Here is a 25,990-nt window from a genome sequence, read left to right as displayed (position 1 = left end):
GGACATGTCAAAAGATTAACAACTTCATATACAGGATTTATTTTAGGCATTTATTGTTACCGGTGCTAGCATGCTCTATATGGTAAACATTAACAACATTGACAATTCACAACAGTGCAGTATGATTGGCCACCATAAACGTGTAATTGGTTGTCTAACTATCAGATTCTGTAAGATGTTTAGTACTCATGAATACTGGCACATTTATACAGACATGATAGAAAGGAGAATATACACTTCACCTCTCTGACTAGCAGATTGTCTTCTTAGTCTCCACCAGAGTGCAGAAAAGCTCTCACAAATTTAGTTTTATATGATCTGCCAAGCATTAGGAGAAGTCACACTCTGGCAAACACATGTAAGAAAGCAACTCTGTGTTCTGGGACATGTCTGCCTTTGTGCAAAAAAATAAATAAACAACTCCTAGACGCATGAATTCCGTTAGAGAACAATTCATGGCTTTACAAAAATAACTCTGGATGTTCAAAACCAATATCAAACACGACCTATGAACTTTATGAAGAAGAAAGTGTAGTATTTTCATATATTAATATAAACACTTATGGCAATGGGGGAACTGTCAAGTCACACATGGGCACAACACTAGATGAAACACTGAGGTAAACACTGAATTACTCTGATTATTTGGGGGAGAATATTCTGTTCTACGCGCATCAGTCACAACATTAACAGCTTCTGTCACTGAGAAACATTTCTAGCTTTCGATAGTTGTGGATAGGTAGGTGTTTTTGCAAAAGCCACACTAAACATTGCACTTCAAATACAGCAGAAGCAATCTTTGCTTCTTACTGGAGGCCAAAGGACTCGTCAATTGCTCTGTTCCTCCTGTTCGTCAAAAGCAGGTAAGAAATCAGCGATACTGTCCACTATGTAGTCGGGCACAAAGCTGTGGTTGGTGGTCAGCTCACTATCTCTGTACTCTTCCGCATCCTTTGTCTGAGACACTCCAGTGAGAGTGAGCATGGTGTCCAGCCTGCAGTTGGACCCGAACAGCATGTCTGTCTCCAGACGGTCCCCGATCATCAGGCACTTGGCGGGGTCGACCCCTTTGAACTGACTGGAGATGCACTCGAACATGAAGCGGCTGGGCTTCCCAATCACAGTGGCCTTACGACCCGAGGACACCTCCAGGGCTGCAGTGAGGGACCCAGAGCCTGCCGGGGTAAAGATAAAAACACGAGGTTGGACTAAAGTGAATCTTAAGAGATGTCCTCCAACAACCACCCACAAACCCAACTCCTTCAAGTATTTTTTCTGAGTGCCAGACAGTTCTGCAATGTTGATAAATGCTTTTAGTGCTGGGACTATTGCCCTAATTTACATTATCTGATTTTAAAGTCTATACATCTGAGGTATGCAGTTCACTCATTGCTTTTAACTATATCTAAAGGGAAAGCAGCAACACATTATTGCTATATTAAACAGCCACTTGATTCACTTCCTATAAGTGCATAAAAATGAATTTGAGCATTCTTGAATCTTAAATTTGATTACATAATGGACACAACTGAAAACTGCCTTGGAGTCTACCATTACTGGAAGGCTCTAGTTCACATTGTGTTAGTTAATAAGTAACAATTATCGGTACAATGTCTGGCAACCTACAGTATGGCAATATACAGGCCTAAAGCTAAAGGCATTCAACAGGTCCTGCAATATTATAATAATAAAAAGAAACCTGTCATGTACAGTATTTCTTGCTCTTTCCATGGTAGATCCCATAAGGGTGATGGTGTACATTAACAATGCAGAGAGTGAGAAGAATGGCTATCAATCCTTCAAGCTGAATTCCCCGTCTAAGATTTGAATAAAAATCAAATAAAAAAACAGGATTTTGCGTTTTGTCTGCCCATGTTTGAAGTATCTGCCAATACATTTGATTTTGGTGCAACAAGCTTAAAATGAAATTTGAAAAGCTACAGTTAAATCATTTTTCAAGGAACAATGTCATTTTAACCAGGTTATCCAGTGTCTTCATTTCCTTTGGAAGATAAAAAGCAGCTCAAATCATGGGTTCAAACCAAATGAGTTATTTTTTCAGTGTGTGGTATTATTACTTGTTCTTCATTGATGATCTCAATACTTCTTTAACCACTGATTATAATATGTGTTTAGGGAAGCTTAAGGGTAAAACTTGCAGCTATCCTAGGAAACATGAATGAAAAAAATAACTAAAATCAATATGAAATTCTAATAATGGTCACACCAAACTGATGTTCCAGCTGAATACTGTGGCCTGTGCCAAATAAGCCCTTTAATCTATAAAGGGTTGGCACCAATACAAGTTCAGTACAGTAGATAACACTGGAGAGGCCAAGCTTTAACAAAGAAGGCATCCCCACCACCTACCCGGCAGTATCCTGCCCCCTGACAGAGGGTGCCAAGGGTCGATGTCGGTGGCCAGGAACAGACAGTCCGGGTCCCTCAGGTAGCACGACGCTTTGGCCAGTTTCAGAAAAGTCATTTTATCGTCATGTCCCACCAGCACTGCCTTGACATCCGGAGCCAGAGCGCAGTTGTAGATGGTGGCGTCCGGGTCCTCTGCTTCCTCCACGCAGGGGACGCCCGCCTCCTGCAGCTCTGTGCGCAGAGCCTCGCAGCCCATGACGAACACCTGGCCGGTGATTTTCACCACGTCCCTCAGGTAGAGAGCCGAGCAATACGACGAGCTAAATATCTGCTCCAGCATCACGTCGGTGAAGCCCAGCCGGGAGAACTTGTGCACATATTTCTCCCGGGGCCTGGTGCAGTTGTTGGTGACGAACACTACGTTTTTACCGTTCCGTATCATCGAATTCACCACCGTCGCCGCACCCGTCACCGCCTTCTCTCCGTGCCACAGGACCCCGTCGCAGTCCAGCAATATGAAGTCCTTCGCCTCCAGCAGGTTTCTAATCTGCGGACCTCGAATTTTCTGGCAGCCTTTGAAGCCAAAGGCGCCTGCCATTCCGGCGTTTTCCTCGGTATCCTCCGTGTTTCACCTGCTAGTGGTTCCCCATGTTAACAGCTGGTGCATAATGTACAAAACAGAGGCTATAAAATGAATTCAATGTTAGGAAATCACATAGCAGAGTCTTTGCAACGGTTACATACACCGACCAGAGGGCTACATAAACATTGACGTCTAGCCACGCCCACGTTGTCGACCCCGACCAATGAAACGACAGCATTTTAACCAACCAGTTTCGTGCGTGTCACCAGACTTCCAGAATCAGAATCAGAATCCCTTTATTCGTCCCACTTTTATGAGGAACATCCTCTAAAAATTACATTGCGCCCTCCGAGCGGCTGATGGACACTTTCAAATATGACATTTTGTGTTGGGTTTTAATGTACACACCGTGGAAGAAAATCTTTAAAAAATGCTTTATATCCTCTGATATCATCACCCTGAAAAGCATTTTAACATTGTAGCTGGTTCAGAAGAAGAAGAAGCTCATTTCAAATGAATGTATGTGCTGGGTTACTTAATGTATTTGTTATAACTGCATCATATTTTTATTTATCATAGTTTTGTATATCAAATCTCATCTTTAATAGTATAGAGTTACTTTTTGTGAAGTGGAAAAGTGCAAAGCTTCCCTCTGAAACTTGTTAATTGTGGAGCAAAAGAAGAGAATCCTCAAATTAAAATGAAGTACAGTTCAAACACTAAGGTTGTAATGTGTCCCTTCAATATTTGGTTACCCAAATATAATGAGGATAGACTAACTATTAGATACACCTATTGATATGCAATACAATTCCACCACAAATTATGATTTTCTAATGTGTTTATGGTTTTGTAAAATATTGTTCTGCAAAGGAGCCATGTACAACCAGGCAAAAAAGAGCATTCGAGTGAATCGAGTGGTGCAGCGATGTAAATTGTACACAATCTAAACAGTATATTGGTATTTTAACGGTGTAGTGCATTTGTATTAACCTACCCGATTCGGAAAATGTAACCGAAGTAACAATATTAGAAAATAATACTTGTTTTTTCATTTTCTACTTATAAGTAGGCCTATATTTGGGCTTAACTATTGTTTAAAAAGTCGTATTTTTTATGCACAAGTCTCACTCTCTCAATTGGGTCTTCTTCCCAGGTCACTAGATGGAGCTATAATCCACAATCCACAGATAAATGAAAACCCACCAACAGTCACCTTTCTACTGTCTGATTCCATCTTCCTATTTGCTTGTTACTTCCTCACTGAAACTCACAGAGCCAATAACCTGCGTAGGATTTTACTTGTGACAATCTTTTGACATTCAATAATTACAGAACATATTCATAAATAAACTACAAGTAATACATTAAAAACATCGAACAAATATAACAATATCAGTATTGTTTTTTTAAATATTTATTTATTTCGTTCTTTAATGTATAACTTTGTTTATAATGTTTCTGTGTCGTGTTGTTTCAATTGTGTCACTATCTTCCAGCCTCCTTTCAATGTTTGTCTTTTTTTACGCTAACTTCTTTGCTTATGGAAATTAATTGAAACCATTAATAAAGATATTGCTTGGTAAAAAAAATACAGACAGGAACAGACTACTACAGCTATTTAAAAGGTGGATCCAGTTTTAATGAAAGCACATCAAACATAATTTTTTCACACTTAACAAAAACACATCAGAGCCACTACGTACGTATCTCTCTGACTTCAAAAGAACACATGCATGATTTAAGAACCTTTACGTCAATTATTATCTTCCCGTTGCCCAATCTTATATGAAGTTGTGATGCAACTATCATTATGTCCTTTTATTTTAATAGATTGTATCTTGCTTGTGACAGTAGCTAACTCGAAGTAATCATGATTTAAACTAAATGCTGTTGTTGTTAGTCAAGTTAAAATACATTATTTCATTTCTAGCTTAAAAGTAAAAATGCCTCACAAAATGTTATTTCAGTTATATTATTAATGATGACTATTTCTAGCTTCTCTTTCTCAAAGCTTTGTTTCTGATTTTGATCATTTTCCTGTGTCCTTTTTTCCATTGTTGTGTCCTTCTTCATCATTAAAGTTTCCACTGTTTTTGCCTCTTTTCTTTTTTCCCACCGGTGGTCCTGTTGTCTCATGCTTTGGCTGCTTTGCCCTGCCTGTTTAGGATTGCGTGCGAGACAGAGGAAGACTCACTGGCACCTTCAACTGCCAGCCCAACAGATGAATGAAATGCAGGGAAGGAATGAAAGAATGGACAGCTGAATGGACACAGAACAAGCTGTCCTAATTGGTCATTATTTCCTTGCTAATCTATATTTTCCTCCCTGCTAACCCCCAACACAGATGTGATGAGTGGGAGGGAGGACAGAACAGAGAGGGGGGTCCTCCAAGGCCTGGTCCGCTTTCAAGGATGGCTTGAGCGCTTACCGTGAACACTGCTGTTCGCTTTTGTGCCCTATTTAGAAAAGGGGAAAGAGACTCAGCGGAAACCAGCAGAGGAGGGTGTGGGGGTCAGGGGTGAGATTTGCAGGTGGTTGATAATTGAAGAGCCAGTAGACCATTACGCTTCCCCAAATACACACATGCAGATACACATGTGCATAAACACACTCTCCAGGTAGAGCGTACTTTGAGAGTTCAGGTATATTCTATCAATGTGTTGCATCTACACCAAATTACCCAACCTAGCCTAGCATTGCAGCACAACACATTTCTGAACAATCATCAATCTACCCTTAGATGGCTGGCTGCCATTTGGTAACATGAAACAACACAAATGCACAAAAGCAGTGCTTGGTGGAGGGAGCATGTTTGCCTGCCTACTATCAGCCACCCTTGCTTGCAGCACAGTCAGGTCAAAGCTGCACAGAGGTGTTGGACAATGTGGCGCTGCAGGACAAATGAAACGTCTGGTAGACACGTTGGCGCTGGGAGGGAAGAGGGTAAGACACTTGGCATTAAGGCTACTCACTTAAGGAAAACTGGAAATACAGAATACTATTCAGTATGCGAAAGGTACTCAACCAAATTAAAGTCAAGCAACAGTATTCCCACCATGTTTTCAATGCATTTTTTGCACAGTCATGAAATCCTCAAACCTTTTTGTTTTTTTGCAACTTTTATTTAGATAATTAAAGGGAATTTTCTGAATTAAATACCACTATTTTAAGGTGAAATAGTATGATTAAGTTACATCAAGCCTGAATTATTAGTTGTTCTTCGGCAGTATATTAGGTGGTGCAGTGTTCAAGTCCAATATAAACAAGTATCTCAGAACTAAAATAAACATCTAATATGTCCCTTTGTACTGCTATTGTACTTTTTTGTGTTTGTCCCTGCTATTCTTGTTCCTACAGAAAGTGCAGCAGAGAACTACAGGTCCAAGAAGCCCCAGGAAGAAAAGAAGCACCAGGTCCAACAGGTATCTCTGGTACCATGCTTGTGTCAGTGAAGCAGGCCTTAAATGAGCTCCACCTCCACTATGCAGGATGTGCTCAACCCACTGGATCAGTCGAAGGGCTGGAGGGACCGGATGAGATTTGTGGATCCTGCTAAGGTATAAAGCTGAAGACTTGATCCTAGAACAGGAGAAGAATCGGAAGAAAGAGAAATGAGGAGTAATTACAAACAAATCTGTGCTCTACGCATCACAAATGTTTCCCACGTACTGTACCTGACGTCCTGTGTGAGTGTTTGAATGGTGGAGCTGAGCAGTTCTCTGGTGATGTGTGTGGGGTTGATGGTGAGGCCAAGTCCCTTTGTTTCAGCCCTCACCACATTATCAAACTGGTCCCCAAACAGAGGGATTCCCAGCACAGGAACAGCGTGGTACACCGCCTGGAGCAGGCTGTTTTGTCCACCATGGGTGATAAAGAGACGTGCTTTATTGTGTCCTGGGGTAAACAGAAAATAGGAAAAACATCATCACTGAGTAGAGGAAGTTAGAGTGTTGTGGTTTAGTACAAACAAATAAAACAGTCTTTCTCTGGGATATCGAACTTGCTTTGTCCGGGGGCCACTTTTGCAAAATGAGACAAGTTAATATACAGTCAATGAAGCGCAGACATCTGTCGGGAGGTTCCTCCTCTTAAGCTTTTGAAAATTACCAAGCTTGTTGAGTCTACTTTCATGATTTATTCTTAATGGACTCTTGCATGGTACCTATCTTGCTGTAGGTTCAGCATCACTGGTTTATCTTATAGGTTAGGCCTCATTACACTGAGAGCTAAACCACTGCCAACACTTACTGGATGGGGAAGCACAGCAAGACAATTACACCACAGAGCAGCAAACATGATCATTCATGCTGTATTTGAATCTTACTCCTTCTCTGAATGAGATAAGAGCAGGTTTAGTGAACATTAGAGCAAGTAGTTGAGTCATGTTGTATTTCTTCAAAGTTGAAGGTGATGCTGCATTGCTTTTCGACACGATTATACCTTGGAATCTACATTATTTTCAGATGGCCGTAAATCCTGTAATTAAAAGGTTTTTAACTGTCTACCGTACACTTTAGGCCACATTTGAGTTTGTAATAAAAGGTTAGGATAAGAGAGGCTCTTACCCAGCAGATCATTAAGAGGCAGCCAGTCCCCTATCCTGAGATTAGGAGGTCTATCCAGGTGAGATGGCCAGCGCTTGGGGTCATACCTGTAAGCAAAACACTGCAGACTTAAGCATTTCCCTCAACATCCTGACATATATAGAGGTTTTGTTTATGGATTTCAATACAAATATGTGTATTGTTCCTCCCCTCATTGTCTTTGTCAAAAATGAGATCTGTGATTGATTATGCCAGTATGAGTTGTGTAATGCTTTTACCTCCAGAAAACCCCCTGAGGGATCCTAGAGAAGCCAGCCACCAGCTCCACAAGCAGACGGTCCACAGAGACCGAGGAGACCATTGATCCCAAAGTCACGACAATAAAACCTGCCTCTCCAAAATTAGAGATCCACATCTCAAGATCCTGAAAAGGGGTTTGGGTATGGGTAATTGAGGAGATGTGCAAGGGACATTTACATAGTTGGGTAGGGCAGGATGAGGGAGAGAAGGAGGTGTGTGCAGAGGTGAAGGGGCGAGTAAGAAAGGTCAAGAGAAGGAAAGAAGGCTAGTTAATATGAAAACCTGATTCTCACTGATGTATTTGGATTTGTTTATTTGCATATGAGAATGAAGAGAAGAGACCTGCTCCAGAGGCTTCGCAGGTTTACTCAGCAGACCTCCCACCAGCACCGTGTACGGCATGAGAGGCTGGGGGAACTCCAGTGAAAAGTCAGTGTTGAAGGCCCAGAGTTCAGCTCCTCCATGTAACTCCTGCAGACCTCCAGGGGGGGACCCCGACTCAAGGTGGCGCTCAGCTACTGCCCTAAATGTCCGCCATACAAGTTCCTGGCCTTTGGTATGAGACACAAAACAAACAGATCTGCCATTTATGCTCAACTTGTTGGAAGTGAATTCAGATTTCTTATCTCTTTCTAATGAGTTAAAGCTAAAGCACTTGCTGACTAGTTGCAAACACAGAGCCTTCTTTAAGGAACAAATAGAAAGTAAATATTTTAAAAGGATCACTAAGATAATAGGCTAATGCAGATGTAGACATTGTTAGAAAAGACAGATTTATACGAGATGAAAACAAATGTAAACATTTTCACCACACATACATCTCTGTCACATACAATTTGCTGATATTTTAAATGAACTGATGATAAAGATAAAAAAGGATGGATTTCCGAATTAGCATTATGTCCTGAAAAGCAGCTGAGAGAACCGAGACAAGAATGAGATGTGATGAGAAATATAACGTAAAAAAACCTTTACCCAATCCACATCTATAGTGTAAGACCATTCTTACCAACAGGAGACAAGAAAGAATAGAAGAGGTTCTTTGCACGACCCCAGAGGCTCATGTGGTCGGACAGCTGGGAGCTGAAGACTGGCACGTGGGAGACCGGGCTGGGGAGGGCGATGGACAGTGGACCGTTCAGAGTGCCGGGGTAGAAAGCTATGTAGCGGACCCCTGGAGTAAATCAAGAGTAAAGAGCATAGAACTGTTGTAGTTGCTATACATTTTAAATAAACACCATAAATCTGGACCCACAATTAATTTGAATAAGTATTTAATCTATTAATAAAAGTGGCAAGGTATTGAAAAATGATACATGACTGATGAAATGGGAAAGATTTAAAGGATGGTAATGATAATGAGATTTTTCCCTAATTATGAAAAATCAGGTGACAAGAAAAGCAGATGTACCAAGTTTGTGTGCCAGGATGAAGGAGCAGGGGTTAAAAGCATCAAGGATTGCGATGTCATAGTTTTCCCTCTGGAGGAAATGTATAATCTCTTTGTCTTCTAACAGCCTGTCACACTGATAGGACAGGTGCCCCATGAAGTTTAGAAAGTTATTAAAGCTATCCCTGAGAGAGAAAAAGAAAGTAATTGAAGAGGGAGACACAGAGGAGAGAGAAAGAATTTAAGATTAAAATCTGATATATTACAATGACATAAATTACAAATATCTTAAACTCTGAAGAAGGTCAGAATTCTGTATAAGAAACAATTGAGCGTTGGTAGGCTATCAGACAAATTCAAGAGCTATAAAATGACAGATTAAAACGTTGAAAACTAGATTAGGTTTAAGAGAATATTCTCATTTTCTCCTAAAATATTCAATTCATTTAACAAAGTCTCCAGGAAATCTGGGGATACCTTCCCAGTAGAAACTGTGTCTGTTGCTCCAGGAACCAGCCATTGTATTCTCTGATGTATTTCTCTCCTACGGACCAAGTTGTCGTCAGGTAACTGTCTGCACGGCCAGCATAGGAAAAACCTAACAGGATTTCAACAAGAGATTCGGAGATTTGCAATCATTTGGATGAAAAAAAGTGTGACAACAAATCTGCCATGAGAAAGTTGTGCAAAAATATTTTCTGTAACTGCATGTTGGTGTGTACTGCTCGTACAGTTTACCTTTGATAACAGGGTTGCCCAGTTGCAAGAGCATACGGACCTGATGGCCATGCTGGTGTAAGGTATGAGAAATTTCATCTAATAATAAGTAGTGGCTTCCTCCTAGAGAAGGTGAGAGAAGAAGAAATAAAACAAATCACTCTGCTGTCTGAAAAAATGGCCCACACAGCATACATTTGTGTCTAATATATGTATATATGACTTAGTTTTCTTTGTATACCCCGTTTACTCCCCCCTTTTTCTTTCTAGGCTCTTATCTTTTTATGTTATATGTTCTTGTTTATATTTGCACTGTGGGACTGCCAGAAACGGTATTTCAATTTTCTGTATGTATAAAACATGTGGAAACTTTGACAATAAAGTGGACTTTGACTTTGACTTTTGAATATTATAAAATTACCGTAAGCACATTTTAAAGGAGGTGCTCTTTTCATATTTCTGAACACATTTTTAAAATGAAAACATCTATTACCAGTGAAGGACATTTGAACAATTACTGCTCCCTCACTCACCAATTAGACAGACAGTCAGGATTTTGGCAGACTGAAGTACTGGAAGAGCCAGAAGAGGAAACATCCAAAATACAATCCCCATGTTGAGTGCCACACACTGATGTGCAGTGAACGTCTTCCCAAAATAGTCTTCCAATTCAAAATGAACTGTAATGAAAACCTTGTTGTGTCCACAAGAAGTCCTTTAACTCTGTAATCGCAGCAACAAAGTTAGATCCAGTGAGTATCTGAAGCAAACAGGTCCTAAAACAGAGTTGTGATCCAGACCAATGAAACATTTTCCACGATAAATGATCATTTTCAGTGCACCATGTTACGTCCTGAAAGTCTTCCCTTGGATCCCAGGTCCGTTTAGCCAGGAGTAAAGACGGCTAATGGCTTCAGTGGCAAGTTGATGTCAAAGGTCCGACATTAAGACTTTGGTGAATTCCTTATTCAGAAGGTTTGGGATGCAAGTCTGCAAGTATGATACTGTCTACATGATACATATTAGTGGCACGGTTTTCTCTAGGAGTCACTGAGAGGTCCAAGAGCCTTGGACCTGCAGTGATAATGAAAGGGAGGAAAAGAGAGAAGGGGAGGTGGGTCAGAGGGGTGTGGGTGTGTGTCTGTGTGTGTGTGTGGGGGGGGGGGAGAAGAGTCACATTCTCTCAAAGTTGCTGAGAGAATGTAACCCCCTCCCTCGATAAGAATAGAAAGGCATGTTATGGTGATAATATTATTGTGACTCCTGTAACTTAAATTGACTTGTCAGTAAGTGGCAAGTAACAAGAACAGCCAGCTTTCAAAACTGACTGATAGACAGGCAGCAGTGACTGCTAGATGGGAGTAGATGACTGCTGACTGGGCTGTGACAGGGTTGAGGGTGCCCTGGCAGACAATTGCTGGTAAGTCAGGCTTGACATGTAGGTTATCTTGGACAATGCACTCATTGTAGCCACAACCAATGCCTTTCAGTGTCAGAAGGGTCATTAGAAAAACAAGTCAGTCAGAAAAACTGCTGGAGTGTATCGGGGGGAAACAACAAGTAAGAGGGGTCAATCCTGACATCATTGATGTTATTGTTGTCATTTCAGCCATCATTTGTTACAGACATTTCTACATGACGCAGGTTATGGTTGTAAATATGTTTATTCAAAATTGAGATAAGCAATAGATTTAATCGATGATGTCAAAAGTAACTGTGTCAAGAGTACTTTAAAATGGCAAAAGGCCACTTCTTTTGCATTTCCTTGATAAAAGAGATTTTCAAGGTGCAGCAGAACGTATTTTTGCCATTCCTTAGGAAACTGTCAAGCTGTTAGCCTCTCCTTCATCCTGAAGAGCCGGTAGCACTCTATGAATGTTCTGAGGGACAAAGAGAGGAAGAGGGGATTACGAGATAGTTTAGGTTTTAAAAAATGGTTAAATGGAGTAAGGAGATGACAAAAAAAGGTGAATTGAAAGGAGGTTTGAGAACACATAATGGTGGACAGTGACGATAATTATGTTTGCCTGATCACAGCAGCAAGTAGTAGTATTTGTGGATTCTAAACTACAAAACATTGTTTTAGGGGAACAAATCACAAACATATGTGTGTAAATCAAGACTCACTACAAGCTGGAAGTGTGTTGAGGTCTCCATCAAATCCTGGATGAAAGGGTGCAGAGAGAGAACAGAGAAGGGGATACAGTCCTCAGGCATGTAGCCCAGCTCTCTGAATATATGCACCAGTTGCTAAGGGCAAGCAGAGAAGAGAAGAACCATGAGGATAGAGTTTCCTGTTATTCATAAGGTGAATCATCTACTCAGAGAACAACTCTTAAGTAAAGACTGCTCAACCTTTTACATGTGCTGAGGAATACAGCTAGCGAACAGAATCAGTCAAATAACATCTTTTTTTGTTTTTTTGTTGAGTGAACTAAGTTATTTAAGGTGTAGACTGTTCCCTTTATATCTAAAGAATGTTTCAAAACGTTGACGGTGAACAGCAGAAAGCAAAATAGAATACTTGATCTTGCTGAGGGAAAAATAAATTCTGCTGAATTGAATATGAAGCCTATCATATTTGACTACATTTAGTCGACAATTTCATTCCTTACTGAATTAGACTACTCATTTACGCATTTCCTTTAAAGCCCAGTTTGAACTGTTATACCTCAGTGTGCTCCTCTTGACTCAGGCAATCTGGAGGAAGGTGGTTGACGCCCTTCATTTTGGTGACTTTGTGGGAGATGACAGCAACGAGAGCAGCGATGGACACTTCCTGCTCCCCCAACAAACTGCTTGATGCTAACGGAGTCTCTTCTTCTTTGTAGAAATCTCTATCCAACTCTGTAGCCTCTTCTATACTGGGCATCGACTGTGTGTATAAAACATACTGAAGTAATACAGTCACATTAAAGTGCAATAGTTTGTCCTGAAACACTCACATGTTTCTTTCCAAAACGAATCACCAACCACTAGAAAAATCTGATGCATGCTTAAGGAAAATCTTGTTGGCATGATTGAAAATAATAAAAAGGGTTTCTTATGTAATGTTGGACCACCTGAAGACATTTGTGACAGGAAACAGCCCTGTTTGTGATTACAGAAGATGGAGCAGAGGTGCTTTTGCAATGATCTGAATGATTTTTGAAGTGAACATTTCATTCCCCTTTGTTTGTGGTTTAATTCTCTCACCTTGACAAGATGTCCCTGGGAGGAGCGTTTGAGGTGTTGTCCTAGCACTAGACTGAGGGCTCTGATGAAGCCCTGTCTGGGGTTAGGGTCGGCTGCAAAGTACTGCAGCATGGTAAAATAGTCCAGTCGAGGTAGAGAGAAAGAGTGGTCCGCAAACAACTGGAAAAAAAACTAAGAAGGACGATGGTTCTTTTACTTTTAAGTTGTTTGTGCCATGACCACTTGAATTTCCCATTTCAGGAATATTGATAGGCTTATCAGGATGTTACCTTGCGTAGGTTAGCCAGGCGGTCATAAGGTAGAGACTCTGAGGGGTCTTCTGGGACGAGCAGGACACTCTCACTTGAAAACCACAGCTCGGTCTGGTGAGAGAGGAGGCAAGAGGAGCCATTTCGACATTTATTTTTATGTTCAGCATGCTACAGTTTTCACTTTAAATATATAAAATATACAGTATATAATGTCTGATTTGGGTGTGTGTTTGTAGAGACCTGTAGGTACTGCTCCTCGTTTATATAGCCTGTGTTTCCAGTATCTGCTGCCTTGAAACGTTGTAGCACAGTCAGCAGCTGTGATAGGGAGGGAAATGGCCAAGGGAGGGCAGCACTGAGCAGAAATCTATGCCAGTCTATCAGTTCATATTCGTCTGTCAGCAGCGATACAATCTCCGTCAACTAAGGGGAGGAGAGAAAAAGACAACTCTCCTGTAAGCAAGGCAAATATAATAGAGAAACGTGCACTTGAAGAGTACCTGTGTTTCACTCTGTTTAATCCATTCCTCAGGTAAGGTGTTTCTGCCCAGTGTAACACCTATGAGATCCCTGAGCAAACTGTAGAACTCAGAACTGGATATGAGGCCTAAATGTGAAGAAGGAAGGAAAAGGATGGAAGGAAAGTTGAATAGCAGGACTTATAGACCCATAACATTACAACCGGTCAGCTCTGTATTAACCTGATGGAGCAATGTTGCATAGCTGTTTGTGGAGGGACTGTAGCTGGGTGATGGTTGGGGTGGAACCTGTGGGTTTCTCCAGAGGAGGTGGAAGGGGAGGGGGAGCCGGGCTAGCCACCATGAGGCAGTCTCCATTCAGGTAGAAGTCAGTACATTCCTGGAAAAGAGAATAAAGAGGAGTTAGAGCGAGGAGACTGTGGTTCGCTGTCTCAAATGTCACACACTGGGAAACAATTGAAGTTTAACCCTCCAACTACGCTGTAACTTTTGAGCTCCGCACTTAAGATCTGGATATTAAAATATCGTACTTTTTCTTAGCAACAATTAAAAGTCCTTACGTACCAACACCAGTTCATATTTCAACTTAGCACCAGCCTCTATGTGGTGGCGGATCACTTCTGATAGTTGATCAATACTAGAGAAAAAGAGAAATTTTGATATTTATACAGTATATATATAGTTTACATTATAAAAATGAATGAATAATGAATAATAAAATAAAGAGGACAGTAACTCACTAGTTATATAATTCAATTATGGGTCTTACATACGAGCACATGAACTATATAGCAATATGACAAGCCATGGACACAAAATAGAGACATCATTTATAACGCTTATCAGAAACTAAACGTTTATAAAACTGGGACAGCAGTGCAGTGCTCCATTATTGCAGCTTTATTCACATTTAAATATCTCTACAATCACATGTTGCCCACACAATACCATACATCGACCCACACTGAACTGCACCGTACCTTTTCATCCCTGCAAGATAGTGGGTTTCTAACCACTTCTCCATGTTGCTTGAAGTCTGTTCTGCTCCGCATTGCAGTGACTGCACTGTCCTCAGACCATGACCTTTTACCAGCGCAATGCGCACTTTTGCTGCATTCTCTAGAAAACACATCCATTCATACAGCAAGACAAACAGAGGAACACAACTACATAAGTATAATGATTCTTTAAACACATATGCATGTATGTTAACAGCATGCACACAAGTCCAAACATGGATACACATATCAAGAGACTGACCTGTATGTATATCATATTATATAGTTCTTACAGCCACTTAGGAAATTGAAAATATGTAAATATGAATATTATATATATGTTATTGTGATGTATAGAGAAACTGCTGAAACTACAGTGCATACCCTCTTGAGCCAGTGTGGCAGCATACTCTTTATGTACTTTCTGTTTGACTTCCTTATTATGAGTCTCAGCTGCTGTGGGGCTGGGTTCAGGAGGAGGGGATGATGGACCTGGAGGACCTGGAAGAACAAAACTTGGATGAAAATAATGATGACAAATACCTACTGTATCGTACACTACATGTTAGAAGGCACGTCTCCATGGTTTCCTTAATACTCTACAAATGACAAACCGTACCTTTCTTATTTGCTGATGACTGCTTCCCTTTTGCTTTTTTATTTGCACCTGCAGAGACCTGTGCCCTCTCCTTCTCTTGTGGTTTCTCCTTATGCTCTTTCATCTCCCCCTGATGGGCTTCTGCTGATACCTACACACACAAATAACCCATATAGGTCAGGAATTAAAATAAATATGACTGTATATATATATATTCATCATTATTTAATTATGCAAACTCTCACAAACAAAAATTACCAATTTGCTGATGCCTCTGAGTGACTCTGTGTAGCCAGAGATCAGTTTATCTTGGAGAAGCTAGAGTTAACAAGGGAAACAGTCAGTTTCTTTTTAATAATGCTGATTATTAATTAATCATCATTTAAATCTTATTTAAGTGGCAAAATGTTTTTAAGAATAACAACACTAAAATGTAAACCATAAAGAACTTTAAATATGGCACAGCTCGAAACAAAACAAAGATGAATGGAATGATACATATTGTAGTCCTTTATGATCTTGAGGAAGACATTAAAATGGTGGAAGTTATTGAAAGGTACATGAGCAGATGCAGGATATCTGATATTTGACCTGACCTTGACAGTTTCTGTCTGATCCTGGATTTTCTCCTTGGTGTGGGGACTGCAGAGTGGGAAAAATGGGAGAAGAGGAGGACATTTCTTATGTGTGTATGTGTTTGCACTGCGAAGGATTTGGACAACATCCATAAAGAACACTTAAAGTTAATGATGTGTGCAATTGTGCATCACCCTTACATTTCATGTGCACTCTTGTCCTATCTGGTGGCTCAGTAATGGTGGAGCAGCATAGATCTTTCACCGACTAATTTCTAATCATTTACTATTCACAGTTTTGTAGTTTTGTTTCTGACATATTTAGGTTGTTATGAATAGTGTGTTTCTTGCCTCTCGTCCAGATCCTTCATTTCTGGGGAGTCCAGAAGGGAGATACAAGCCAACCTGGGGGGTAGCTCAGGCAGCACCTGTCTGTACATGCTCAAATAGTAGACTCTTAGAATACAGAGTGTATCCTGGAAACGGTCCAACTCGACCTATAAAGCACAAATAATCCAAAGTTATGGTCATACATAAAAGAAACATTGAAAATATGAACAAAAGAGGACTGCAAACAAGCAGTGCAACAGGTATAAAACAAAGAGCAGATTCCATGATATGAGTTTATAAACAACAACATGTAAATAGTCAAAAAAGGAAATGAGGAGGCACCTGCATGAGCTTAGAGTGGTAGTTGATGAGGATGACCATGTGTTCCTCCAACCAGCCGTCCCCCATGAGAGCAGCCCTCTCTTGCTCGTCCTCCTCCTTACGCTTGTCACTAATGTCCCATAGACGTTCACGCAGTTCCTGTACACATGTCAGAGTGTCGCCACATGTTTTCTTTTTTAAGCAGGTTTTATACTATTTTCATGATCGAATCAAGAGTTACTGTATTGTATTAGAAATTGTTCTCACATCCAGTCTCAGATGTAGCTCTGCTTTGGTATCCTCGTCTTTCTCATATCGTCAGGTATGCTGTTGAAGTCCTTTTGCCAATGAGACACTAACTCCTGCCTTAAGTCAGGACGTCCCAGGTAATGCTTGTAGTCCTCTCTACAGGGAGCCATGGAATTACATAATATTAATAATAATAATAATAATAATAAATGTAAACATACTATATCAGAGACCACTGTTTAGGTCTTACATTTTAACATAATTGTTCTCTTTATTTGAAAAGAATATTTCTGATAGAGGACCATACGGTATGAACATTTGGGTCTCGTCAAAATGTAACCAAAAAATAACTGTTGATATTTTTTTACGATATATTATTAATTATAGCTAACCATTGTAGAGTCGCTGCAAAGATGTATAGCTTCCCATACAGTTTTTTATTTACAGGGCATCGAGGTGTTTAATGTTATCGGATGGTGTAAGAATGGATGTACTGACATTTAAAATGTAACTTCAACAATAAATATCAAATATAAAAAAGGGAGAAAAGTGATGCATAGAAAAGTGTCCATAATGAAAATACTCCAAAGGCCTGGCAGTATACCTGATATTGAATAGGTGATTGTTAATAACATTGCCTTGTGAGCGCATCTGCTGCATTACTGTCTTTACGTTCTTCACATAGGAATCACACACTGTGTCCCAATGGGGGCAAATTAACCCTGGGACTTCCTAAAAATAGAGAGGGGGAGAGGAAAATATTAACAAAGCAGGGGGCATGGGAGGATAAAACAAAACAGGATATAGTGAAATGCAGCAGATTTGACAAAGATGGGCCTTGACATGTACTGTATCTTCATATAATTAAAACAAACAATGAAAGGTACCACAGGTAGGGTACCACAGGTCCATAGTTCCTGTTGGAGGGCAACTTGGTGGCAGTCCCAGTAGGTGCATAATGTTTTGTAATGTGTCATTGCCAAAACTGATTCTTAGAGAAGATGTTCACTTCGAACTCTGATAAGCAAACAAATATTAATAAAAGTGTATCCTACTGGAGGAAGGGGTTCATCCACATATTCCCAGCTGGAAGAACCTGGGCAGGGAGACTCAGGTGGGTTTATTGGGACCCCCTGAGAGTCTTCGTTGATCACTGAGGACATGGATGCCTTCCTAGAGTGCCCTATTGAGAAGCAAGAAGATAAGTCATTAAATCATCACAATGATAAAAATAAAGAATCTTGTTCACATGGTCAGTAGGTATAATTTACAACTACTGATCAAGTCACCTCTTGGGGAGTTAGAGCTTGTTTTGGAAAGGGACTTCAGACTTTGGGCTGTTTCCCCACTAATGTTGGTGTAGGACTCTGTAGGGCCGGGGGCTTCGTGTGACACGTCCTGAGGTTGGCCTACAGGTTGAAGTTTAGCTGAATAGGGGGAGTCAGGAGCTTTCCAACTGTCCAACATTACATCTTCAACAGGAGGAGTAGCAAGAGCTGATGAGATCAGAAGGTTGAGAGTAAATATTGAGTTTCTTTCATCATCAGTGTCCAATAAAACAAAATACTTTTTTCATTATGTTACATAAGAAAGAAGAAAGTAGTTCTGAGTCTACATACATTTCATGTAACACTAAAATGAAAACAAGTTACCTTCCTGTGGTTGCATCAACACTTGCTGCAGGACAGACTCCATCCCTTTATAAAGCTCCTCCTCGTCCACATCTGCATCAATACGGACCAAAATGTTTTGCTTTTCACCAAACCAATCCTGTAGTTTGGGCCAGGTGTCTTCAAACGCTGCAATTCTGAAAGGGAGGGGGAAGATGTTAAACATTAGACGGACAGTAAACAGAGGTAGTAATGTGTTCATTTCAGTTTATATTTCCTTTTTTACCTGTGAGGAATCTGTGCCAGATACAAGGTCCTGTCTTTGGGACAGGCAGCTGTAGCAGCAGCACTATCTCGATCTGCAACAGGTTGGGAATAAGAGAAACACACAAACATAGTATTTATATTTACCTGGTTATTTGTGAATGTATTCATACCCGCACCATCTAACAGATCATTTACTGATGCACACAGCCACAGATACTTGGCATTAAACTCCGACCGGTCTAACATACCCGCATGACTGAAAGCACGTCTGATCACACACTCATCAGGGATATCCAGCAGCAGAGCCAGGTCCAGTACAGGAGGTGGGGGGGTTGGAGGTTTGGGTGGATTAGGATCAGCAGCAAGGTTTGTCCTGCTGTTCACAACACAACTCCCTACATCTGCACACCCACCCAGGGCTCTCTCTAGCAGGTAGGCCTGGGTGATGTCCAAAGGAAAGCCATCCAGGATCCATCTTGACTGAGCTGGAACCTGCCTATTAAGGACACCAACAATATCACTGTAAGGACAGTGATCTTGGGAGTTTGTTTATTATTTGTTTTATTCAAACTGTTCGTAAAAGTAGGTCTGTATCCTTGAAATTTCTGGAATATTGACTGTAAAGTGAAATGTGACTGTTAAAATTAGAATACAGTTTGAAACATCACATGTAACGTTTTGAATAGCAATACAGTTCATGAGTTTACCTGATAGCCTCTACTATGATGTCCACTACCAGATCATAAGGGATGGGGTTGCCTTTCCTCAGCTCTTTGTCTGCAGCCGCTCCTTGCATGGCCCGGGTAGACAGCTGGTTAAGAAACAAAGTTAAGCGTGGAAATAGTTAAACAAGTTTCATGTCAAATAGGTCCACATTTATTATGGAGAAAATAATGTTTTTTTAGTCACAATATTCTCAAATGATTACATTCCTCAAAAATTCTGTTTTTTGATTCATCAAGGAAAACAAATGAGTTCAAGTTGGTTAGTGGTATAAACTGTATACAGGTTACATTATTGTCAGAAGATCACACACAACACTTACTGTTAAGGTGTTCTTTCTACTTCTCTCTTCAGTTTCGAGGTCTGAAAAACAATTAAATTAGGAGTATCACATCAAACAAACAAATTTGGGAAATACTTTATATGCAGTGCATTTTTATCGGCAGCAAAAAGAACACTAATGTACAATTAAATCATGCTGGTTTCAGTAACCCACCAGGATCCAGGGATGTGCAGGATGTGAACAAGTGCTCATTGCCTTCCTCTTCTTCTCTTCTGTGACCAATACCTGATGTTTCAAGTTCAAATGTTTAGGATCATTGAGGTTTTAACGGGATTACACATTGTGGCACCAGCAGTACAGGCTACTAAGATTTTCTAATGAAAAATCCTTTCATTTAAATGATGTGATAAGAATAAATTCAAAAACGAATGTTGGTGAAGTTACTTTCCTGTTATACTGTATCTGACAAACCTTTTCTCCATTTCTGTGAGCATTCAGCGCCTCTTCAATGAGCGTGTCCGCTGATAAGACATAGATGCCATGGGCTAGAGCAGGAAACAACACACATGCTTTTACTATATCATTTGAGTAAAAAGATAATTCAGTGGTGTTAAATTGTGTTCGTGCGAATGCTTGCATCTTTGTTCTGATTGCATGCTGTGTACCTTCAGCCAACTTGGCCAGGCAGGTGGTCTTGCCAGAGCAAAGCTTTCCCAGGACACAGGCCTTAAAGGCAAAGTGAGGTAATGAAGGGGAGGAGGGTTTTATGATGGGTTGATGAACCATGTTCCTCAGTCGTAGGACAACGTGTCCAAGAATGTTGTTGTTGGTCAGGGGTAGTTTGGCCTCCCCTGCTTCCTCTGGCCATGCCCACTCATCTACCATGTTCTGAAAAAGTGGCATTGTGGCCAAGTCAAAGAGGATCCTCAGCGATCAGATAAAGTAATGCATCGCTTCAGCATTTGTGGGCATACACACAAACATGATCTGAAAACTCAATCAACTTGTTTTATAAACTCACGGTGTATTCATCATAGTCCTGGTTGTTCAGGATCGCATGCTTCTCAAGTTCTACAGGATCTAGTGGGGGAGTGAACTCAAACTCAGGCTGCTGGGAATTTATCGGCTCATAGAGAGGCAGACCATTGAACAGCAATTCTTTCCACTCTCTCATGGACTTCTCTGGAATCTGACTGGACATGACAGCAGAAAAAAATGTTAAAAGGCAAAGCTAGACTACAAATGGCCAAATGTATTTTAATTGAATCAAAATATTTTTTTCAATTGGGCCTTAATAATGATTTACTTAACTGTAGTACGATATTGTTTAATCTTAGATGAGTTCATATGATAGATATGTAAAATCTATGTAGCGGAATGCAAAAAAAATGCACGGTTGTTTGGGCCGTGCCTATATTTGGAATTGATCATGAGAAGAATCATTATATTTAACTAAACTGGTCAGCTCCCATATTGTTAATCTTTTTACAGGTTTATGATTCATTTTGTTAAGACGCAGATGATCATCTCCTGCAAACACTTAGTTTTCCTCCATGTTTTTTCATTATTCACAGCCCGCCAGATTCTCCATCCTGCATTGCTTGATCCCTTTATTTATGATTCTTCTTCTGACTTTGACAACTGTGTAGCTTGAACTAATTAAAGCTGAACTTTCCTGTTAAATTGTTTTATTTGATGTCATGTTTTGGGGGTTGAAGAAAGAGTTATTATCCCATGTTTCATTATGTTGATGAAGTTCATTTTACCAACTGTGTCTTCATGTATAATAGTTTAAAAATAGAAAACCTTTTATTCAGATACATTTAAAACAAATTAGACTATTCAATGTTGTACTGTTAAATATGTTCAAGCATAAATAAATACCTCAAATAATGCAGGCAACCAAGTGAAAATGTACTTTCAATTCTTAAAACGTGATTGTTTTAATTACTTTTACAATCATTGCAGATAAAAGTTAATAATAATTAAAGATTCAAGTTTTATAACATATTTGGGATTCCCAGATTATCATTAGAAAACTGATCAAGGTTAGAATGCTTCAAGCCCAGATATCGTGTATGTGTGAACAGCTTCATTGAAAGAAACTGTGTGACATACTTCTCAGTGAGCTGTCGATATTCGCCAACCTTGGTGGCCAAGTCCACTATCTGCTCCAAAATGTCCTTGCAGCTCTTAAAGTGCTTCTTGAATCTGCTCTGAGCTCGCTCAGCAGCATTCCTCTTACAGAGTTCACGCTCCTTTCGGATATCTTCGGCACGGTCCAATTTAGCCTGCTGAGCCAAAGCCTATACCAGGCCCCAGTCAGAGAAACGAAATAAGTGGAGAAGGCATGATGTAAATGTTTCTGCTGGTTAATTATTTAGTCAAGAAGTAAAAAAGGAAAGTGAAAGATGTCACATTAGGTCATTTATTGTTCAAAAAACACGACTAGGTGTTATTTTGAAAGTTGCCTTAAAGAGACACAAAGCAACAGACACCAGTACATGGCTGATATTAGAGGTTGCAGAAATAAAGGGAGAATTTAAATCCTTGTTAGCTGCTGTCCAACAGCAAGTAACGATTAATACAGTTTACTAATTACTTAATAATTTACTACAACACAGCATTTATAATACCACATTAAAGCTTTCACATTTAAGTACATTCAATTATATATATTTTTTCTAAAACATCTAAGATTATTTCGCTCTTTTAACTAAATAGCAAATATTCACATAATCTGAGACTATACTTCACTAAAGTATACTGAATATTTAACACTGAAACCATGCCGGACCATAGTTAATAATAATTTATCCAGCTATCTGCCTTTATATATGAATTATATAGTCTTACTTTCTTACAATGTATCTGTCTTTCTCTCTCTCGTTAATACTAACTACTTAAATACATTCTTTCTTCTCTCTTCCTATTACAGCACCCATGCTATCAATTACACCCTAATGAAAAACAACAATAGAGAGAATTATTCTTCTTCGTTATTCATCCTATCTCACCGCCTCCCTCTCCAGAGCTTCCTGGAAGTCCTTCTCTCTCCGCTGCTGGTACTGCTGCTCTCTGAATAGGCGGTTCTCCCGTATCACATCCTTCTGCATGCGTATCTGAAGAAGCTGCGCTGCCAAACGCTGCTCCTGCTGGGTCTGACGTGTCAGACGCTTCACCAGCTGCTCATCTCGCCGGGCATCCTGCAGGTTGAGGAAGAGATGGCTGATCAATTGACACACTTTGGGTTAAAATAAAGAATGTCAAATAACAGACTTTGATAGATTAGCATGTATCAGATTGATCTGAAACATGTTCAGCTTGACGTTTCACCTCTTGAGCTTCATGGGCCTTGAGCTGCTCCACCAGGAATCTGTCCCGTCTTTTCTCTCTCTGCTCACGAGCTCCAGCACTTTCCTCCAGCCTCTGTCGGATATTCTGTATATACTTGCTATTAGATTGTAATGTCAGCTTAGTTCCACTTCCAGGGACCTCACAGCCCTGGCTGCAACCACCAGGAACACAATCTCTAGGGACAGGCTGACCACTAGAAATGAAAAAGTTCAATACACACTTTTAATCATTGTCCCAATGTCACATTTTCAGATTGCAAAACAACTAAAGCAATACAAACATTTCAATAAAGAATACCACATAAGTACAATAATAATTGAGTGCACGTTCCCTATTTTCTCACCTTGAAGAGGAAGGAGCACCATAAGTAAGCAATTTCTTCCTCGTCTCAAACTGGGCTATTTCAGTCTTGACAGTCTGCAGACAAAATGAATGAAAATTGCAATAACCACAAGACCAACAGACGTATGTCACTTCTTTCCATTTTTGCATGTTGGGAAAAATTAAAGGATTTTTAGTTGAACTGGTGGCATGACAATTGCATTAGAGGTAGAATTGTATACAGAGGGTCATCTGTTGGAATTTCTAATTAATCTGGAAAACCACAAATAATTTGATTTAGAATTAATCTCCCCTCTGTAAACAATGCAAGTGTAAGCAATAACAACCTTATAGTAGTGAGAAGACTGGGAACATCTGGCCAACAAGAAAAAAACACAGAGCTGTTGGGCCTGGATTGCTAAAATTGTGTAAAGGATATCTTTTGAAGGTCCATTCAAGCATCTGCTTCTACAAACTCTCAGCATACTTCTCTATAGCCACTCCAGCCTCTGTGTCGGTAAATCATCACATCATTCTTTAATCTGAATCACACCTGCGCTTCTTGTTCCTTGCGGTGCTGCTGTTGATGCCTCCTTTTAAGGTTGAACTGTGAAGTGTAGGCAGGTGGCTTGGGCACCTGAACATTAGTGGCCTGATTACAAGTCATGATGTGTTTTTGCTTCTGACGAAACACCAGCAACTGCAACATAAAGAGTTTCCACTCATTAGCATGACCCTTCTTTGCATCCATCAAGCAACGGGGGCTTATGTGAAGAATTTCTAAAAATGTAAACTAAAGATGGCCTTGGTCAGAAATGAATAAATGTACTGCAATACTGCATTTGACTTTACATGGTTTCCAATACCTTCTCACTGTTGTTCATTCTCTTCTCATCCTGGACTCTGAGTGGTCTCTGTTGCTGGATGGGACGGGTAATCTCCAACCTGTTGTCCATTTGCTGGCACTTCTCTTCATAGTGCTGCGAAATTTTCTTTAGTTTTAGCTCTGCATCACGCTTTACCACTTGATGCAGTTGCTATGTCAAAGAAAATAATATGCTTAATGTAACATATTTTAAAATATATTTTATTTCTTCTTGTAGATTTAACATTAAGTTAAACTTCCAACATAAAAAAAACAAACATTGAAAGAATAAAGGTCAGACCAGAGAGTAGTAGTACTGGTTTGACAGAAATAAAATGTGCTGTTGCCATAAGAAATAGGCCTGAAATCAAATGCACAAACTACAAATACAACTTTACAGTCCCCCTTACATCAGAGTAGATTTCATGCTCCTTTTTCTGCATGATTTCCATCAATGTGCCGCTGATGTCTGCTTTCTTCTTCTTTTCAAGTGTGACAAAGAGCTGGTAGAGGAGGCGTGTGGCAACACCCTGCTTCTCCTGCATCAGGTCCTGCGCTGTGTTCAGGTTGAAGGAGATCCCAAGTAACTTGAGTGTGGGCTCAATGCGGGTGAAATTATTCAGTCTGGAGATGGAGGTGCTTTGAAATAAGATAACTTCAATTATTTAATTATTACAGTGAGAACGCATTAAATGAGCTGGAAAATTATGAAACTGTTTGCTTGCTTTTAAACAAAAACAAACCATTGATTATTGATAGATAGAAAGAGGAAGAAAAAAGGCAACTTACTCTTTTTTCATAAACATACTGAAATCATTTTGCATCTGATATTTATGAAGAACTTCCCCAAGTAGGTAGCCACTGGAGAAATCCTTGGCAAAGGCCTTTGGCTCTGTGAAGGAAAACTTGAGTTAATGTACTCAAACAGTGACAGTTTCAACATGTGATATTTTGCTTAAAACTGAAAATATGTTGAAAACCTATTAATTATCGAAAGCGTTTAAAGATGACATGTTAAAATGACATGTTCACTTAGCCTTGTCGCAAGTAACAATGGATTGTCATGTTTCCCCAAATATTTTCTTGGTCCTTATTGAACATTGCTGATAACATATCATCCTACCAATCAATATCGTTTGACCTTGTTGATAAGTCATCCATTTCTCAAATTCGACGTTTAGCTTCCAAAATGGCGCCGTCAGATTTTTCTAATTTAACTGTAAAGAGTCAATTATGCCAGCAGGTAACTAGGTAGATAGCGATAACTTTGTTCACTTACCAATCGCTTTTGACAGCTTGAGTTCCTCGTTCAGCCATCTGCACAAAATATCCGTCATCTTATGTCTTTAAATGAAAATCCAGACGATACTACTTCATAATAATGGACATTAAGTCGAAGTTAATCGAAGGAGCTCGATAATAACTGTTGAAAAACAGCAGAGGATATCCCAACGGTGCCTTGTTGCCATGGTGACAGGTCAACAGAGTAGCGCGGGTGGGAGGGGCGGACACAGCTGGCTCTGAATCAGTTTTCCTTTCTACACTCAAAATAATGGTGGGATGCAATGACTCCAAACTGATCCAGAACCTGTACAACTTCACACTTAAGAGGGCCATCAGGGCCTTTTGTATTTTTAGCAGCACTTCACTGCACCCACCCT

At 40.0% G+C, this 25,990-nt stretch overlaps 3 protein-coding genes across 3 annotated transcripts; all 3 read right to left on the bottom strand.

Moving 5' to 3' along the window:
• Window positions 1-36: 36 nt before the first annotated feature.
• On the bottom strand, window positions 37-3,167 carry pdxp (pyridoxal (pyridoxine, vitamin B6) phosphatase). Its single transcript, XM_063896866.1, has 2 exons — window positions 2,371-3,167; window positions 37-1,175 (listed from the first exon to the last, which is right to left on the bottom strand). The coding sequence occupies exons 1-2, from the start codon at window positions 2,966-2,968 to the stop codon at window positions 829-831; spliced, it is 945 nt and encodes a 314-aa protein (XP_063752936.1). The 5' UTR covers window positions 2,969-3,167; the 3' UTR covers window positions 37-828.
• A 1,406-nt stretch (window positions 3,168-4,573) lies between these two features.
• LOC134873902 (UDP-glucuronosyltransferase 3A1-like) lies at window positions 4,574-10,896 on the bottom strand. Its single transcript, XM_063897809.1, has 10 exons — window positions 10,441-10,896; window positions 9,929-10,030; window positions 9,668-9,788; window positions 9,212-9,375; window positions 8,810-8,974; window positions 8,143-8,351; window positions 7,779-7,924; window positions 7,522-7,607; window positions 6,631-6,850; window positions 4,574-6,535 (listed from the first exon to the last, which is right to left on the bottom strand). Exons 1-10 carry the CDS (start codon window positions 10,520-10,522, stop codon window positions 6,268-6,270), a joined length of 1,563 nt encoding a protein of 520 aa, XP_063753879.1. The 5' UTR covers window positions 10,523-10,896; the 3' UTR covers window positions 4,574-6,267.
• A 661-nt stretch (window positions 10,897-11,557) lies between these two features.
• On the bottom strand, window positions 11,558-25,790 carry spef2 (sperm flagellar 2). The gene is given in 39 exon segments (XM_063896542.1): window positions 11,558-11,787; window positions 12,035-12,157; window positions 12,579-12,782; window positions 13,103-13,273; window positions 13,372-13,464; window positions 13,594-13,776; window positions 13,854-13,960; window positions 14,055-14,211; window positions 14,397-14,469; window positions 14,813-14,951; window positions 15,215-15,322; window positions 15,450-15,579; window positions 15,687-15,746; window positions 16,025-16,070; window positions 16,298-16,500; window positions 16,676-16,813; window positions 16,922-16,962; window positions 16,965-17,059; window positions 17,508-17,635; window positions 17,959-18,086; window positions 18,193-18,399; window positions 18,556-18,710; window positions 18,800-18,872; window positions 19,029-19,276; window positions 19,488-19,591; window positions 19,826-19,866; window positions 20,000-20,055; window positions 20,244-20,331; window positions 20,452-20,674; window positions 20,808-20,979; window positions 21,905-22,092; window positions 22,804-22,992; window positions 23,123-23,336; window positions 23,487-23,560; window positions 24,018-24,164; window positions 24,331-24,501; window positions 24,740-24,968; window positions 25,119-25,221; window positions 25,609-25,790. Coding segments are annotated over 39 exon segments (5,133 nt in total). The 5' UTR covers window positions 25,667-25,790; the 3' UTR covers window positions 11,558-11,721.
• Window positions 25,791-25,990: the final 200 nt, after the last annotated feature.

The sequence above is a fragment of the Eleginops maclovinus genome, chromosome 12, assembly GCF_036324505.1.
Source record: "Eleginops maclovinus isolate JMC-PN-2008 ecotype Puerto Natales chromosome 12, JC_Emac_rtc_rv5, whole genome shotgun sequence".
NCBI lineage: Eukaryota > Metazoa > Chordata > Actinopteri > Perciformes > Eleginopidae > Eleginops > Eleginops maclovinus.
Note: the sequence above shows the minus strand (reverse complement) of the source record. Positions and strands in the feature narration are given on the sequence as shown.